Here is a 19,384-nt window from a genome sequence, read left to right as displayed (position 1 = left end):
CTCTGTGTTGTTAGCAGTTGTTGATGATCAATGTTTGAATTTATTTGTTAATTAGGGGCTACAAAACACTGATATTTTAATTCTGTCATTTTTAAAAAAGATTTTATTTATTTATTCATGAGACAGAGAGAGAGAGAGCGGGGGACAGAGACACAGGCAGAGGGAGAAGCAGGCTCCATGGAGGGAGCCCCACGTGGGACTGGATCCCGGGTCTCCAGGACCACGCCCTGGGCTGAAGGCGGCACTAAACCGCTGGGCCACCCAGGGATCCCCTATTGTGTCATTTCTTCTGTAACTCTACTTCATCCATTATTTGGTTTCCTAGTGGTACAGCTCAGTAGGGAAGGCAATATCAATATTTGATTCTTTCCCTTTATTTATGAATTCTCAAAATTATCAGGTGGCTAACAAGCCATTGATAGACTAAAAATTTTTGGCAGTATTCCGGGAATATAAAAAATAGTGAAAGGGGGGGATCCCTTGGGTGGCTCAGCGGTTTAGCACCGCCTTCAGCCAGGGCCTGATCCTGGAGACCCAGATCGAGTCCCACATCGGGCTCCCTGCATAGAGCCTGCTTCTCCCTCTGCCTGTGTCTCTGCCTCTCTCTCTGTGTCTCTCATGAATAAATAAATAAATAAATAAATAAATAAATAAATAAATAATTTAAAAAATAGTGAAAGGGAATAAAGGGGAAAGGAGAGAAAATGAGTGGGAAATATCAGTGAGGGAGACAGAACATGAGAGACTCCTAACTCTGGGAAACAAACAAGGGGTGGTGGAAGGGGAGGTGGGGGGGGTTGGGGTGACTGGGTGATGGTCACTGAGGGGGGCACTGGACGGGATGAGCACTGGGTGTTATGCTATATGTTGGCAAATCAAACTGCAATTAAAAAAATATACAAAAAACTTTTTTGGCAGTGCTTATTTTTATGTGCTTCTTAGAGAGATTTACAAAGCTTACATAGGAATGAAGATGCAGGTTTGTAAGGAAATTGAATACTATCTGATCCCAAACTGAGATAATAAGTGGAAGTCTTCAAGAATGTCAAGGTCATGAAAGACAAAGACTGAGGGACTGCTTCAGAAGAAGGGAGACCAAAGAGAGATGGCAATTAAATGAAACTTGTGATCCTGGGCTGGATCCTGGATTAGAAAAAATAGTTTTTTTTCCCCTTTTACTCTAAAGGGACAGTTGGTGACAATTGAGTAAAGTTTGTAGACTAGATGACAGTTACTTTTCTGATTTTGATGATTGTACAGTGGTTACAAGGAGAATAGCTTTGTTTTTTTAGGAAATGTATGCTGAATTATACAAGGGCAAAGGGAAATTATATCTGCAACAAATTCTCAAATTATTAAGAAAAAATATATAGAGAGAAAGAAATGATAAAGCAACTGTAGAAACATTTGAGGGATTTGAGTGAGATATACACAGGAATTCTTTGTACTATTTTTGCAATTTTCTGTGAACCTGAAATTACCGCAAAAAAAGTTAATAAACTAAAATAATGCCGATGAATTAGAAAAAGTCCTATCTGTTCTCATTGTAAGATTCTAAATAGGTTGCTATCAATCTGAACTTAAAACCATTCTAAAAAGTACTTTGCAAATTTGAGAGAGACTGTATGAAGAACAAGAGAGTAGATAAAACCTAGTTCCGAGAAGAGTTGTGTAGTGGTTTAAAATGTGTCCATTAGTTCTTTGACATTGCTTTCAAGAGTTGGAGGTCAATTCCCCTCTTTTTCAGTGTGACTTGGACTTAGTGACTTGCTTCTAATAAATAGAACGGTAGAAGTGGTGCATCACTTCTAAGACCAGGTCATAAAAGATGTTGTGCTTGCAGAAGTACACTGCCTTGGACCCCTAGCTCTGGAAGAAGCCAGCTGCCATGTCCTGAACTACTCAGGCAGCCTTGTGGAGACGCCCACATAGGTGGAACTGAGGCCTTCTGTTAACAAACACGTGAGCGTGTCATCTTGGAAATGGGTCCTCCAGCTCCACTTCAGCCTTCGGATAACTGCAGCCCTGGCCAACAGCTTGACTGCAATCTCCTGAGAGGCTGAGCCAGAACCACTCAGCTAAGTCACTCTTGCATTCCTGACCCACAGAAACCATGAGGTAATAAATGTCTGTTGATCAAGCTACTGTTATGCAGCAATGGATTACTGGTATAATTCCATATCTTTCAAAAAAAAGATTTATTTATTTATTTGACAGAGAAAGGGCAGGGGGAAGGGGGGAGAGGGAGAGAGAGAATCCCAAGCACACTCCCTGCTGAGTGTGGAGCCTGACATGGGGCTTGATCTCATTACCTGAGCCAAAATTGGGAGTCCGATGCTCAACCAACTGAGCCACTGGGGCGCCCCCCCAATTCCATATCTTAAGCACCTTGAAATCATGCTGCATGGACAGCTGCTTACATATAAAGCTGATCCTTTCTACCAGATTCTGATATAATCTGTAAATGAAAGTAGATGCAGAAAGGAACATTTCCAGGACATAACCAAATCTGCATTGTTATCTTAGAAACTATTATTGAGATTATGGTACTGATTCAGAAGTCATGAGGAAACAGCTGAACTAAAATGTAAGTTTTTAGTGACAGGCTGGAACTCCTAGAGAAGAGAATTAAAGAAATGAGTTAAGATATAAGTAAGACATGAAGTTGAGAATAAAATCATGTCATGAAAGTAGGTTTTTTTAAAAGATTTTATTTATTTATTCACGAGAGACACACAAAGAGACAGAAAGAGGCAGAGACACAGGCAGGGGGAGAAGCAGGCTCCATGCAGGGAGCCCAATGTGGGACCCGATTCCAGGTCTCCAGGATCACACCCTGGGCCGAAGGCAGGCGCTAAACCGCTGAGCCACTGGGGCTGCCCCTGAAAATAGGTTTAAACTAGGAGGAGAGGGTAGCCCGGGTGGCGCAGCAGTTTAGTGCTGCCTGCAGCCCGGCGTGTGATCCTGGAGACCTGGGATCGAGTCCCACGTTGGGCTCCCTGCATGGAGCCTGCTTCTCGCTCTGCCTGTGTCTCTGTCTCTGTCTCTCTCTGTGTCGCTCATGAATAAATAAATAAAATCTTAAAAATAAATAAATAAACTAGGAGGAGATTTAATAGCAAAGGAAACATAAGCCTCTCATGAGAGGACATCTTAGAAGGATACTTTTCCATTGTATTTCTAGTACTTTCCAGGTAGTTCTGATTTCTCCCTTGATTTAAATCAATTACTGGGGTGCCTGGATGGCTCCATTGGTTAAGCATCTGACTTCAGCTCAGGCCATGATCTCACGGTCCTGGGCTGGAGCCCTGAATCAGGCTCTGAGTTCAGTGGGAATCTGCTTCTCCGTTTGCCTCTCCTCCCCCTCGTGCTCTCAACTAAATAAATCTTAAAAAGAAAAAAATCAAGGGGTGCCTGGGTGGTGCAGTGAGTTGAGTCCGACTCTTGGTTTTGGTTCGGGTCATGATCTCAGAGTCCTGGGACGGAGCTCCGTGTTGGGCTCTGCACTCAGTGTGGAGTCTGCTTGGCACTATTTCTCGCTTCCTCTCCTTCTGCCCTTCCTGCTTGTGCTGTTTCTCTCTCTCTAAAATAAATTTAAAAATAAATCAATTATTTATTGAGCACCAGATAATTAAGATGTGCTCCTTGTCCTCAAAATGCTACTGGGAGCATTTTTGACTGTGAAAAAGGTTGTTCGGGGCTCATTGTCTTTATTTACTTCCTCTGTTTGTTTCTATGGTTCTATATTTGAGAAACAGTTTTATTTAAAATTTATCTCTAGAGAGAAGGGGAGTCATGTTTCACGGAACAGATATTGCTGTGGATGTAGTAAATCAGTTAATTGGAATTGTGATTTATGTACCTGCTGTCTCCTAGGGTTGCAATACCTCCAACAAAGTGATAAATGCATTTCTGGCCTTGCAAGGCTGAGACTCAGGTCCTAGATGATCCAGTAGTCACATTAACTTAGTCAACGTAGAGGGGGTAGGAAACAAAAATGAAGAATGAGGCTATAATCCATATTCACCATAAAAGGATGCTGTTTGCAGTGCTGGAAAAGTGGTCTTTGTTTATGGAATATAAGACTATACATACTCTACTGAGAGCACTTAAATATTTACAGATCGACTTGTGCTGCACATGCTTTTTCCGTGAGATGTGAGTCATATTACTCTCTGATGTAAAATCCTGGCTCAGGTTGGGATCCCTGGGTGCAGAGACTGAGATGGGGATTCTTGTGTAAATGCCTCATTGTGGGAATACTCTCAGGAGAAGGGGAGTGAAGGAAGCAGGGTGGGACTGGAGAGGGAGGTAAGCGAGGAAGCAGTCTCAGCTGAAGACTTGCTTCATTCTGATCCCACAGGCACTGTGGGGCATGATTTGTAGCACAGAGGTGGTCTCACCTTGAGGCAAAAGGCTGGCCTTTTATATTTCATTTCAGTCAGCCATTGGCTATGGGCTGGTCCGTGGGGGTGTAGGGTGTAGAAGTGTCACCTCCCTGAGGTGGCTCCAGTTTGGCTGAGGGGAAGTCTCCAAAGAAGGGAGCAGCTGTGAGACATTAGCAGACAACACTCCCTGATGGGTGCATTGCCTGCTGACGGGAATCTTGGCAGTGAACCAACAGTATCTACAATAGGTTTGAAATTTTTATATGGTCATTATGTCAGAATCCAGATAGATGTTCCCCCAAACCCATTCTTCTTCCTGGCTATATACGTTGACTACATTTCCCAGACTCCCTTGCAGTTTGTGGCAGCCTCATGACTCAGTTCTAACCAATGGAAAGCAAGGAGCAATGATACATGCCACCTCGGCCCTGGCCCATAAACCCCAGTGCAAGCAATCTTCCATGCTCTCTCTCTGTTTCCAGCTGTGTTGAGCTCTTTCTTTCTTTTTATAATTGCCAGATGCAGAGCATCTAGTGGAAGACTATGAGGTCCCGCAGGATGGAGGACCTACTAGACAGTGTCCTTGCATGAACACAAAGAGAACCACTCCTTTGCACAGACATTTGTTGGACTATGACTGGAGCAAGAAATAAATCATTACTAGGTTAATCCACTGAGATTTTTCAAGTTGTTTGTTTCAGTAGTTAGCCTACCATGACTCATTTAGTGAACGCTCTATTTTTCAGTAACCTGAATAGCTTCTGAAAATTTTATTTTCCAAATTCTATCAGTCTCATCAATAATAATCCTTGCTCAAATCTGTGGTGACCAAAGTGCTGAAGAACTAATGTAAGAATTTTCCTCTTATTCTTTAAAAACATAGAAGAAAGCTCTGACAGCATATTTGAGTATTATGGGTGAAATTTTTTTTAAAGATTTATTTATTTATGATAGACAGAGAGAGAGAGAGAGAGAGAGAGAGAGGCAGAGACACAGGAGGAGGGAGAAGCAGGCTCCAGGCAGGGAGCCCGACGTGGGACTTGATCCCGGGACTCCAGGATTCCGCCCTGGGCCGAAGGCAGGCACTAAACCACTGAGCCACCCAGGGATCCCCTTATGGGTGAATTTTAAAAGCACTATGAAAATATATGGCTAGGATAATTCTTCTTATTATTTTTAAGGATTTTATTTATTTATTCATGAGACACACACACACACAGAGGCAGAGACACAGGCAAAGAGAGAAGGAGGCTCCATGCAGGGAGCCCGATGTGGGACTTAATTGGGGGACTGCGGGATCACGACCCCAGCCAAAGGCAGATGCCCAACCACTGAGCCACTCAGGGGTCCCTGGCTAGGATAATTATTATCCAAAATCCAGTTCAGGGAAACCAAGCAGGAAGCTGCCTTCTCAAGGTTAGACAGCTTGCTATTGTCAACAAGTGGTGAGAACTGTTGGCTACAGTTTGTCTGACATAACCATTGGACTTGCCCAGTGCACAGAAAGCTTTTTAATGTTTCTGTTCAGCCATTCTCAGGGCCACCATGGAGAGAGGTGAACCATCTGATACCTGACCTAAGAGGCCAGCAGGGCTACTGACAATAAGCTGTTTGTTGCTTGGGAACAGCCACCTTCTCAATTTGTTAAGCTTTTGCTTCAGAGGATGGAATTGCTACAGGAAGGAAGAGGGCACATTCTCTCTCTCTCTCTCTCTCCACACACACATACACACACACACACTAGGGTGGATATAGGATATAATTTCATTAATGTTCAAAACTGGTTTATGGGAGACAATAACTTGTAAGATTCATTGTCATTAGAGGTTTGCTGAGTGTACCGGGGCCAAGTACTCCAGCTGCTCTCTTTCTCTATGAGTGCAGAATGAATTGGGTGCGTCCATGTGGCTCACATCAGCTTTACTGTCTCTGGAATTGAATTGGAGACTCAGATTGGTTTGTGGCCACAATCAGGCTTCTTACTTTCCCTACCCTCTTCTTTCTCCACTTCAGAGAGAGAGTCTACAAAACAGACCTTTACCTGGCAAGCTGCAAGGACACTGCTGTCTTACACCCATCAAGTCCCACAAATGGGAATGGAGAGTGGCCCCACACTAGGGGTGCTTTCTATGTGAAATAGGGTAGAATGGAGTCCTCTCTGAGGGCAACAGAATTCAAGGGTGTTGGTGGTGGAGAGAGAGAGAAAGGTTGAAGGGGGGGTGTTGGGGAAGAGAGAAAGAGAAACAGAGATAGAGCGAGACAGAAAGATAGAGACAGACAGGGGTAGAGACAACATTGTTAAGAATCAGGAATGATCAGTTTCTTCACTCTTCCATCACTTCCTTAGAGACGAAAAAATGAGAGGAGCTGGGAGAAGTGCCAATGTTACTTCATCATACTCCCTCCTGGGGAGTAGAGAGGAAATTTCTCAAGAAAAAATGTGGCCAGGGGAATAAGATTCCCTCTCACACTGTCAAAGATCTTTCTTCACTTCCAGAAAAAAAAATCAGTCAAACAAGTGATTATTTAGCATTTACAATGGTCAGTCCCTCACTAAGTAATTCTTAAAGTTCACTGTCTTTGAGATACAGTCTCAAGACTCTCAATATCATTCATGAAAATCAGAGAAGCTGGCTAGAATTCTGTATAGTTCTCCTGCCCGGGTATCCTATCAATTGGCTGTAGGTATCAGAAAATATTAGGTCTCAGAAAAGAAGAGAAGAGAAAAGAAAAGAAAAGATTAGGTCTCCATACTATAAAACAGGAATCAGTAAATTTTTCCTGTAAATGTCCAGAGACGTTAAGCAATGACTCAACCCTGCCATTTTAGTGTGAAGCAGCCATAGACAACACATGAATGAAGGGGCCTGGCTGTGTTCCAGTAAAACTTTGCTTACAAATACTGAAATGGGAACCTCATACAATTTTCACATGTCCTGAAATACTATTCAGTGTACAGAAAGCACTATTTTTCAACTGTTAAAAAATGTATAACCCAAGGGGCGCCTGAGTGGCTCAGCTGTTAAGCCTCTCTCTCTCTTTTTTTAAAAGGTTTATTTATTTATTTTAGAGGTGAGGAGGGGCAGAGGGAATCTCAAGTAGACTTCCCGCTGAGTGCAGAGCCTGACCTGGGGCTTGATCCCAGGACCCAGAGATCATGACCTGAGCTGAAATCAAGAGTGGGTCGTTGAATCGGCTGAGCCACTCAGGTGCCCTAAGTGTCTGACTCCTGATCGCAGGTCAGGTCTTGATCTCAGGGTCAGTGAGTTTAAGCCCTGGGTTGGGAGCCTACTTAAAAAAAAGTGGAGCCTACTTAAAAAAAAAAAAAAGAAAGAAAGTACAACCTGGGACATGTGGCTGGCTCTGTTGATAGAATTCAAGACTTTTTTATTTTTATTTTTATTTTTTTTAATTCGAGACTCTTGATCACAGGGTCATGAATTCAAGCCCCATGTGTGGTGTGGAGTTTACTTAAAAAAAGTACAATCCATTCTTAGCTTATGAGCCATACAAAACCAGACAATTGGGGTGCCTGGGTGGCTCAGTCAGTTAAGCATTCAACTCTTTTTTTTTTTAATTTTTATTTATTTGTGATAGTCACAGAGAGAGAGAGAGAATGAGGCAGAGACACAGGCAGAGGGAGAAGCAGGCTCCATGCACCGGGAGCCCGACGTGGGACTAGATCCCGGGTCTCCAGGATCGCGCCCTGGGCCAAAGGCAGGCGCCAAACCGCTGCGCCACCCAGGGATCCCAGCATTCAACTCTTGATTTCAGCTCAGGTCATTCTCTCAGGGCTGTGGGCTCAAGCTCTGCATGGGGCTCTGTGCTGAGCGTGGAGCCTGTTCAGGAATCTCTCTCTTTCCCCCTGCCTCTCTCTCCACTCTCTCTCTCTCTCTTAAAATAAAATAAAAATAAAACCAGGCAACTGGTCCTAGTTTTGCAACCCCTGCTTTAGGAAACTCTTCCCTACATGCAAACAGTACTTTGTTCTGAGTTTGTTTAGTTGCCATCTTCATACAGGGCACTGATGCTGGATTTAAAAGGAAAAAGCAAAACTTCAAGACTGTCTCTTGGCTATTCCTGATATACAGTTGACCCTTGAACAACACAGGTTGAACTGCGCCGGTCCACTTAATCTGTGAATTTTTCCCCATTAATACAGTGCAGTATTGTAAATGTTTTTTCTCTTATGATTTTCTTTTCTTTTTAAGAAAAGATCACAGATTATTTATTTGAGAGCGAGCGCACACGAGCAGGGAGAGCTGCAGAAGGAGAGGTAGAAGCAGACTCCCCACTGAGCAGAGAGCCAGATGCCAGTTTTGATCCCAGGACTCTGGAATCATGACCTGAGCCAAATGGCAGACGCTTAACATACTGAGCCACCCAGGTGCCCTTCTTATGATTTTCTTAAAAACACTTTTCTCTAGCTTAGTTCATTGTAAGAATATAGTATGTAATATATACTCAAAATATATGTTAATCAACTGTGTTTGCTATCGGGTAACGCTTCTGGTCAACAGGAGGCTATTAGTTAAGTTCCTAGAGAGTCAAAAGTTATATGTGTATTTTCTTTTTTTTTTAAGATTTTATTTATTTATTCATAGAGACAGAGAGAGGCAGAGACACAGGCAGAGGAGAAGCAGGCATCATACAGAGAGAGCCTGATGTGGGACTCGATTCAGGGTCTCCAGGATCACGCCCTGGGCCGCAGGCGGCGCTAAGCCGCTGCGCCACCAGGGCTGCCCTATATGTGTATTTTCTTTTTTTTTTTAATTTTTATTTATTTATGATAGTCACAGAGAGAGAGAGAGAGGCAGAGACATAGGCAGAGGGAGAAGCAGGCTCCATGCACCGGGAGCCTGATGTGGGATTCGATCCTGGGTCTCCAGGATCGCGCCCTGGGCCAAAGGCAGGCGCCAAACCGCTGCACCACCCAGGGATCCCTATATGTGTATTTTCAACTGCACAGTGTTCAGTGCCCCAATCCCTGCCTTGTTTCAAGGTCAACTATATTATCATTCTGGCCTTTTGCTATGATGGAGCCCAAACAAGTGTGTAAATTTAGAACTGTAAAAAGTAAAAAGAAATTCTCTTCTAAAACGTTCTTGTTTGGGGCACCTGGGTGGCTCAGTGGTTGAGCATCTGCCTTTGGCTCAGGTTGTGATCCCAGGGTCCTGGGATCAATTCCCATATCAGGCTCCCTGTAGGGAGCCTGTTTCTCCCTCTGCTTATGTCTCTGCCTCTCTTTCTGTGTCTCTCATGAATAAATAAATAAAATCTTTAAAAAAATTCTTGTTTACCGTCAGCCTTAAGGGATATGAGTGTTTCTAGTTTTTACATTCGTATCTGTGTTAACTCTAAAGTGTGATCACTATTGCTTTTACTCAAAAAAACTACTGAAATAAAGAACAGTACTTGGCATTCCTTAGATATTAAAACATTTAAAAAATGCCATTTTCCCCTCCTGCATCCTGGGTTTAAATGTAACTCTTGTTGGGTCACTTCTGTCTCTTGTCTTCCATTTGAGCACCTTCCCTCTGGGATCCTAGAGCCCCAGAGAGGCTGTCCCTCTCCCCCCACGCCAGTCTGCTGTCTCACACTCACCACTGTCTTGGCGCCTCAACCCTGGGGCTCCTCCCTCTTCTGTGAGCCTCCCTCTCTTGTCCTTCCTTTTGCCTCCCCCAGTCCCACCGATTTGTCAATAATCCATCTGGGTGCCTTCTTCATTAAGCCTTCCTGGCTGGGCTCTGGCTCCTGGATTTTCTCTCTTCTCTAAACTCCCACAGTGCTTAGCCTGGGGTACACGATTTAGCACTTAATTATACATTGTCTTTTATTGTTTGTTTTTCTTTGTTGTGTTAGTTTTGTCTTTTCCAGTGAAGCTGCAGACTCCTTGAAAGGAACACGTCTTGTATTTTTTTTTAATCCCTCACAGTACCCCCGTAGGGACACAGTTAATACTTCCTGTTCTACCAATAAGTGCTGCTTGATGGATAGGCACAGATGTAAGGCTTTCTATGCATTTCAGCAGGATCTGCAGTGCTGATGAGTATCTGTCAAATTTATTAAACTGAGTTGAATAATGAAGAGCAGCTTCGAATCTAGTATTCAGTTGGGTAAATCACACCATTTCTGCATCCATTTTCTCATCTGCAAAATGAAGATGAAAATGTTTTCCCAATCTACCTCAGAGAGTTACTGTGAGTCTTAAATGAGATAATGTAGCTTTGAACTGTATGAATATTAGGGATTATTATATCTCACATTTCTTTTTCCAGGTGTCACAGGGGAAAGTAGGTTTTGGCTTTTATCACAAAGGGTGAGTCCCTTTCTAACCTCTGTTAGAATAGTGGGTGATAAAAAAAAAAGAATAGTGGGTGATTCTCAGGGAATCCCAAGGATGTAACTAAAAAGGTAGGAAGGGCGTAAACATGATCTCTTGGCTTCCAGTTTTCCTTAGAAATTATCACAGTTTGGAAAATACAGGAGGTGGTGAGATTTTAAAATGGTAATTCCCCAGCTAAGATAGTCTTTGCTGTTCCTTACTTACCTATCCTCTCTGTATTCTTGTCCACAAGCTTAATTCTCTCCTGGTAGCTGTAAAGCAAAATGTGGTATAAGGAAATCTTAGTGAAGAGATGAGAACTTCCTGCTTTTAGAGTGGATCCTCTTCTCTATTTCATGTCCTTAGATTCCAAAAGGGAAATCTTACTCTGGTCACCATTTATGGATTGACATAATTTTTCTTCTTCTTCTTCTTCTTCTTCTTCTTCTTCTTCTTCTTCTTCTTCTTCTTCTTCTTCTTCTTCTTCTTCTTTTTTTTGTTAAAAAACCCCCTGTTTTACTTAAGTAAACTTTATTTCCAAAGTGGGGCTTGAACTCATGATCCTAAGATCAAGAGTCATATGCTCCACCTAATCAACCTGCCAGGCACTCTAATCATTTTTGTTATCTATTTCTTATGTATTTCTTCCCCCTTCACCATTTGTTGATTTTTTTTCTCAGTCTTGTCCTTCCTCCTTATTTTAGTTTGACCAACATACCAAAGTATATTTGTTATCATCAGTGCTATTTCTTGAGATAGTGTTTGTTTTTAGTTAAAGTAAAATTATTTTGGGGTGAAAGGTTTATATATGTCTGTTTATTAAATTTGAAATTGTATTTTTTATTAGTGCTTAATTCTGGACTCATTTTTTCTTTGTGATATATATATGATATATGATATATATATATATATATATATATATATATATATATATGCAATTCTTCTTCCCAGGGCCCCTTTTCACTCTTATCACTCTAGTATTTAACACTAACTGACGGTATTCCTTTTTAAGGCACAACTCCAGGTATGAGCCATACCTGAGAAAGTAGCCTAACCTCATCTCCACCATGAATGCTAAGCGGAGTCACTGCGAGCAGTTCTTCTGGAGATCTCTGTCCTCCAGCTTTTCAGGACAGAAGCGCACTATGCAAAAAGGGAAGCTTAATTTCTCCTGTCTCCCCCCTCTTCTGCGAAGGGCGCCGCACCTGCTCCAGTTCTAGGGAAAAACCACCACAGCTTTCTCCGCCCCCTGAAAAGCGCCATGCTCCAGGTGGGTCTAGTCGTCTCCCTTCCCAGCCAGGGCGGAGAGCCGGAGGCGCCCCTGCGGGGCTCCGGGGGTGCGTCAGGCGCTGGCCCCCGGCCTCCGGGTCCGGGCAGCGCGGGCGGGGCGGGCGGCCGGCGGAGTTAGTTACCTGGCGCGGCGCGGGGCGGGGCGAGGCGGGGCGGGGCGGACGGCGGGGGCGGGGCCGGGGCACGATCCCAGGCTGCGATTGGTTCGCCCCGCGCCTGTCTCCATGTGCCGCGCGGCGGAGGCACAACATTCAAGTCTGGGGGCGGGGCCGGCGCGCGCCGGGAGGAAGCGGCGGCGCGGCAGCTGCGGGGCGTGGGGGCGGTGGCGGCGGCCGAGGCCGAGACCCAGGCGTCGGAGGCTGAGGCGGAGGCAGCTGTTCCCTACCCGGTGGCGGTGCTTCGCCGGACCCCCTTCCCGGCCCCATGGAGGCAGCGGCGGGCGGGGGCTGCGGCTCCGGGCCGCCGCTGCTGCTGAGCGAGGGCGAGCAGCAGTGCTACTCCGAGCTGTTCGCGCGCTGCGCCGGCGCCGCAGGCGGGGGCCCCGGGTCCGGGCCCCCTGAGGCCGCCAGGACCGTCCCCGGCACCGTCACCGCAGCCGCGGGCCCCGTGGCCGACCTGTTCCGGGCGTCGCAGCTGCCCGCCGAGACGTTGCACCAGGTATGTCCCCGCGCCCTCGGCCGGCGCCTGTCTGTGGGGACCATTTCTGTGGAGATCAGGGGGCGAGGTGGGCCGATAGGGCTGCTCAAGGACCTGGAGGCCTCGGCCAGGTCGAAGTCGGGGATGGCGGCGACGCCCTTGTCCCCCAGGGAGCACCAGCCTCCTCCGCAGCTCTGGAGGGTGCGCTCCCCGTCTTCCTCCCCTGAGACAGACTGACGCTCCCTCCCCTCCCCCGGCTATTGCTGGGGCTCTGCAGCCGCCCAGACCCAAAGTTTGCCTTGTTCTGGAAGTGCTGTTTGTTTTGGCTGGTGTCTGGTTTAACCTCTGCTCGCTGCTCCTGCCTTTCCCTCCCTTGGGTGGGTGGAAGGGGGTAGGTGCTCAGGGTGCCTTGCTGGAACTTGAACTTCCAAGTGTGTGTTTAGGTAAGTGTGTGTGTGTATACAGCGGGGCCCAGAACTCAATGTTGTCCGCCCCATGTACGTATTAATATATATATATATATCTACTATATGTATTTGCTCACTAATGTACTTCTGAATATTGATATTAAACTGGAAAGCCTTAACACGTTGCAGAGCAGGGACAAAGGGCTGTAAGAGGATGTCAGTCAATGCAAAGCCAAGCTTACTGTTTAGGGCCAGAGATAGACCCCAGAGGTCCAGCATAGGAGACAGCTGTAGTTTCCCATCTTATTGCATGCACTTGAAACAGAACTGGAAAGTAATGTGTGTCACAGCTACCTCCTTTTAGCTGCTCCATACCTGGAAGAGGAGGAGGGGATGATCCACAGCACATGCTGTTTTTGTTTTGTGCTTTCCTTGGAGCTTGGAGAAAGACTATTTGATAACCATCGTCTTTTGATGTCACCAGGCTTTCATGTTGATAAGATTCTTTTTTTTTTTAAGATTTTATTTACTCATGAGAGACACAGAGACAGCGGCAGAGACACAGGCAGAGGGAGAAGCAGGCTCCATGCAGGGAGCCCAATCATGCCCTGGGCTGAAGGCAGGTGCTCAACTGCTGACCTACCCAGGCATCCCATGTTGATAAGATTCTTAAAATCAGGCCCAAAACATGAAATGAAGCTTTTTTCAATTATTTTTTAAGTTTTAATTTTGATTCCAGTTAACATACAGTGTCATATTAGTTCTAGGTGTACTATATAGTAATTCAGTACTTCATACATCGTCCTGTGCTCATCAGGACAAGCACACTCTTTAATCCCCATCGCCTGTTTCACCCATCCCCCCAACTCCTCCCCTCTGGTAACCATCAGATTGTTCTCTATAGTTAATAGTATCTTTCTTGATTTGTCTCTTACTCATTTGTTTGTTTCTTAAATTCCACATATGAGTGAGATCATATAGTACTTGTCTTTCTCTGACTTATTTTGCTAAGCGTTGTACTCTAGTTCCATCCATGTCATTGCATATGGCAAGATTTCATTCTTTTTGATGCCTGAATAATATTTCATTGTGCGAAAAAAAATTTCATTGTGTGTGTGTGTATAAACATATACATATATAAACATATACACACATCTTTATCATTCATCAATTGATGGACATGGACACTTGGGCTGCTTCCATATCATGGCTGTTGTAAGAATGCTGCTATAAAATATAAACACAGGGGTGCATGGAAATGAAGCTTTTCTTGAAAGCAGTAGTATAAAAGTTAACATCAATTGAATATTTGGAGTGGGAAGTGGTATTTTAAAATCTAGTTTCAGAGGATTAGTGAGGATTTTATGGCTCAGTTACAATGTCACTGTGTTTGTAGGTCGTTTTTCTTACCATTTAAGACTGCTTTATGCTGCTGGAGCATGCATATGCCTATATGTCTGTGAGCATAACTTTAGCCACTCTGTAATCTTTCACCTTTTATCTTATTTTTTAAAAAGATTTAATTTATTTATTCATGAAAGACACACAGAAAGAGAGGCAGAGACACAGGCAGAGGGAGAAGCAGGCTCCATACAGGGAGCCCGATGTGGGACTCGATCCTGGAACTCCAGGATCTCGCCCTGAGCCAAAGGCAGGCACTAAACCGCTGAGCCACCCAGGGATCCCCTCTTTCACCTTTTAGAAAGGATTTCTGAAAATGTAATTAGTATTCACAGAACTTAGCATGGCTGTTTAGCCCTTAAGTAGTCCTTTTTTTTTTTTTTTTTAAAGAAGTCTTTTCTATGTAGAAAGTTCTGCAATTGCTGTTTGTGGTTGAGCTGAACTAGGTAGACACAAAAAGTCAGTGTCTTGGGACGCCTGGGTGGCTCAGCAGTAGAGCGTCTGCCTTTGGCTCAGAGCGTGATCCCAGGATCTGGAATCGAGTCCTGCATCCGGCTGCTTTCGGGGAGCCTGCTTCTCCTTCTGCCTGTGTTTCTGTCTGTTTGTCTCTCTCATGAATAAATAAATAAAATCTTAAAAAAAAAGTGAGTGTATTAAAACACAAACCATGGCCATTACTTGAGGCCCTCAGAATATTCCCAACCATATAAATTTATTAAATGCTCTTGCAACTTTTCAACTGAAAAAGGAATGAGTGACTGAGGCCACACAGCAAGTAAATGACAGCTGGGCACCTGCCAAGACCTATTTTGTAGTCAGTAATACATGTACTGTGATAAGAGAAAGCGGACATGCTAAATGTGAATGTGTTGGTTCACCACTCCTAAGGAATTGGGGAGGGGACTTTCCTGGTGTTAGAAAAAATACACGCTCCTTTGAAGTATATATGATTTAGAAAGAACCCAAGGCACAGTGCATTTGCATGAATGATGTTATACTCTTGATGTCCAGTTGAAACCTGCTTGCAGAAGACTGCTTCAGATGTTGGCAAAGGGGGACATGCCTAGAAGATTGCTTGTAGTAAATCTCTCAGAGCTTTAAGCTCTGTTATTCAGTCCAGCAAAATAAAATACATCCTTCCCAATTAACCTAATATAATTGCAATAGTCCAGTATTCTTCATGCAGGTAAAAATGAACATCAAAGGCATCCTGGACAGGGAAATGTAATCAGAAGAGATTCAAGCAAAGGTAGCACTCAGCAGTCACCTGTTTTACCAACCGTTTTGGTGATGTGTGGTATGGTGTGGTGTGGTGTGTTGTATCTTGATGTGTATGTGCATGCTCCATTTACCTCAATTTGCATTTCCCCATGAGTGTATTAGCCATTCTTTAAAACAAATGTAGACATTTTTAGCCTTTCCCTGTTAAACATGAACCTGTAAGTTCAGAATTAAGTGGCCCAACAGGTATAACTGCTCAAATCATGGAGGCACTAACCATCCCTGGTAATTTCTATGGTAACAGCCAGATTTTTTATCTTAATAAGCATATAATTAAGATTACCATAATGTTTCAGGCAGAGTGAAAATCTTACCTGGAGTAAATGTTTTACAAAAATACTTAATTTTGTCTCCTCCTTGCAGTAAAAATATACCTGTTACTTTGTCATGAAAGTTATGTTAAGAATTTCTTTCTGTTGACTCCTAACTCTGGGAAATGAACTAGGGGTGGTGGAAGGGAAGGTGGGCAGGGGGTGGGGGTGACTGGGTGGCGGGCACTGAGGTGGGCACTTGACAGGATGACCACTGGGTGTTATTCTGTATGTTGACAAATTGAACACCAATAAAAAATAAATTAAAAAAAGAATTTTTCTGTTGAAATATTATATATAAATTTTATTTTTTTCAGAGCAGTTTTATATTTGTAGCAAAGTAATGGGGAAAGTACAAAAATTCCCATACATACCCTACCAGCACACATGTACAGCCTCCATCATTATCAACATCCCTCACCAGACTGGTACATTTGTTGACATTGACATATCATTATTGCTCAAAGTCTATAGTTTGCATTAGGACTTGCTCTTGGTGTTGTACGTTCTTATGTTTTTTTAAAAAATATATATTTATTAAGACTTAATTTTTTAGAGCAGTTTTAGGTTCAGAGCAAAATTGAAGGAGAGGTGCATAGTGTTCCCATAATGCCTCCTGATCACACACATACACAGTCTCTCCCATTAGGAAAACTTCCCTCCAGAGTGGTACATTTTTTACAATTGATAAACCTACATTGACATATCATAATTACCCAGAGTCCATAGTTTACATTAGGGTTCACTCTTGGTGTTGAGCATTGTATGAGTTTGGACAAATGTATAATAACATGTATTTACCATTAAAATATCATACAGAATAGTTTCACTGCCCCTAAAAATGCTCTCTGCTCCGCACAGTCATCCCTTCCTCTTACCCCCAACCCCCAACCCCAGGCAACCACTGATCTTTTTACTGTCTTTATATTTTTGCACTTTTAAAGAATGTCATATAGTTAGAAAAACACAGTATGTAATCGTTTCAGTTGGCCTCTTTCATTAATAATATGCACTTGAGATTCCTCCATGTCTTTTCATAGCTTAATGGCTTATTTCTTTTTAGTGCTGAATAATACTACATTGTCTGGACGGACCAAAGTTTATCCATTCATGAACTAGAGGACGTCTTGGTTGCTTTCAAGTTTTGGCAGTTATGGCTCAAGTTGGCATAAATACCTGTGTGCAGGTTTTTGTGTGGACTTAAGTTTTCAACTCCTTTGTGTAAATACCTAGTAGTATGATTGCTGGATCATATGGTAAGAGTATCTTTAGTTTTATAGGAAACTGCCAAACTGTCTTCCAAAGTGGCTGTGCCATTTTGCAATCCCCTCAGCCATGCATGAGAGTTCATGTTGCTCCATATTCTCAGCAGTATTTAATAATACCAGTGTTTTTGATTTTGACCAAAGGAATGTAGTGATATCTCATTGTTGTTCCTATTTGCAATTCCCTAATGACATGATGTTGAGCATCATGTCATATGCTTATTTGCCATCTTTTTTTTTTAAGATTTTATTTATTTATGAGAGACACAGAGAGAGAGAGAGAGGCAGAGACATAGGCAGAGGGAGAAGCAGGCTCCATGCAGGGAGCCCATGTGGGACTCAATCCCGGGTCTCCAGGATCACGCCCTGGGCTGAAGGTGGTGTATTTGCCCTCTTGAATTATATTTTAATGCATCATAATAGCCTATTTTATTTATTTATTTTTAAAAAGATTTTTATTTATTCAAGATAGACATAGAAAGAGAGGCAGAGACACAGGCAGAGGGAGAAGCAGGCTCCATGCCAGGAGCCTCACTCAGGACTCGATCCCAGGACTCCAGGACTGCACCCTGGGCCAAAGGCAGGCGCTAAACCGCTGAGCCACCCAGGGATCCCCATAATAGCCTATTTTAAAAAGATCTTTGGTCCTATTTTTGGAGTATTTATCTTCATGTGCTGATTTATTTAAAAGCCAAATTTCAGTACTAGGTGAAAAATGGTAGGACAATATCCTTTTAAATTACAAAAATTTGGGCAGCCTGGATGGCTCAGTGGTTTAGTGCTGCCTTCGGCCCTGGGCCTGATCCAGGAGACACGGGATCGAGTCCCACGTCAGGCTCCCTGCATGGAGCCTGCTTTTCCCTCTGCCTGTGTCTCTGCCTCTCTCTCTCTCTCTCTCATGAATAAATAAATAAAATATATTAAAAAAATAAATTAGAAAAAGTTAATATGAATGTCTGAGAAACGGTTTTTAAGACAAAGATCTACAAATGTTAGAGCGATTGGTTTCCCAGGTTGTGAAGTATTTCATTGGTATTCAAAGACCAGCATTTTACTAGATGGCATAGGGTGGTGTGGTGGGAATCAGGTTTGGGTTTGACATGTATTTGAGTTTCTTTTACTCATAATGCACAGTTCTAGGTACTGAGATTACATCAATGGATCAAACACAAATCCCTGTCCTCATGGAGTTTACATTCCAATGCAAATGTTTTTTATTCTTCAGTTTGTTTGAGTTTATTCAGTTTCAAATATAGCCTTTAGAGCATCTGGCTGGCTCAGTTGGGTAGAGCACACAACTCTTGATCTAGGGGTTGTGAGTTCAAGCCCCATGATGGGCATAGAGCTTACTTAAAAAATAAAGAAGGAATATAACCTCTAGAAATAAAGTGTCTATCTTGAACTAGCAAGTTTTATATTTGCTGTAATGAATTAAACTATGTAGACTTATTGATAATATTCATCTTTTAGGATGGTATGTTAGTCTCTGGGAATGCTGTGTATATTTGAAGTAGTCATAATTTGTTTTAATTTTTATGATGTCAACTCTTTTTGTTTTGAAATGGTGTATTTTTTAATTGGGATCTAATTAACATGTAACATTATATTAGTTTCAGGTATACAACATAATGATTCAGTATTTGTTTTTTTTTTTCAGTATTTGTATATTTTGTGAAATGATCACCACAGTAAGTCTACATCTATCACCATACATAGTTAGAAATTTTTTGTGTGATCAGAACTTTTATGATATACTCTCTTGGCAACTTTCAAATATATAGTACCATATTATTAACTACAGTCACCATGCTATACATTAAATCTTCATGACTTATTTTATAACTGGAAGTTTGTAACTTTTGATCACTTTCATCTGTCCCCCCCCACCTATCTGTTCCTCTGTATTTATGAGTTCAAGTTCTTTGTTTTTAGATTCCACATGTAAGTGAGATTATATGGTATTTGTCTTTCTCTGACTTGATAGTTAACTCTTAGACATTAAGGGGAATAGCTCTAAAACACTACTGATTGTGTAATATCAAGGGAAATCACTGAATTGGAAAAAAGCTGATAAATGTCT

The 19,384-nt window shown here is 42.9% G+C and overlaps 1 protein-coding gene and 1 long non-coding RNA gene across 9 annotated transcripts in view; one reads left to right on the top strand and one right to left on the bottom strand.

Moving 5' to 3' along the window:
• Positions 1–9,989: 9,989 nt before the first annotated feature.
• Positions 9,990–12,087, bottom strand: LOC144308398 (uncharacterized). The gene is made up of 3 exons (XR_013374876.1): positions 11,919–12,087; positions 10,939–10,985; positions 9,990–10,538 (listed from the first exon to the last, which is right to left on the bottom strand). It is a non-coding gene; the product is annotated as an uncharacterized LOC144308398 (long non-coding RNA).
• A 220-nt stretch (positions 12,088–12,307) lies between these two features.
• REPS2 (RALBP1 associated Eps domain containing 2) overlaps positions 12,308–19,384 on the top strand; it is a 231,736-nt gene continuing 224,659 nt past the window's right edge. For 2 of the 8 annotated variants that reach the window (XR_013375073.1, XM_077889682.1), the window contains exon 1: positions 12,308–12,660. Coding sequence is in view for 7 of the 8 variants with exons in the window: in XM_077889682.1 (XP_077745808.1) it covers positions 12,427–12,660 (234 nt within the window). In the remaining variant the exon portion in view is untranslated. The remainder of the gene's footprint in view (positions 12,661–19,384) is intronic. The other 6 variants (XM_077889680.1, XM_077889679.1, XM_077889691.1 and 3 more) reach the window with 4 other exon arrangements.

Source organism: Canis aureus, chromosome X (genome assembly GCF_053574225.1).
Source record: "Canis aureus isolate CA01 chromosome X, VMU_Caureus_v.1.0, whole genome shotgun sequence".
In the NCBI taxonomy this organism is placed as follows: domain Eukaryota; kingdom Metazoa; phylum Chordata; class Mammalia; order Carnivora; family Canidae; genus Canis; species Canis aureus.
This window is presented reverse-complemented; position numbering and strand designations above follow the sequence as displayed.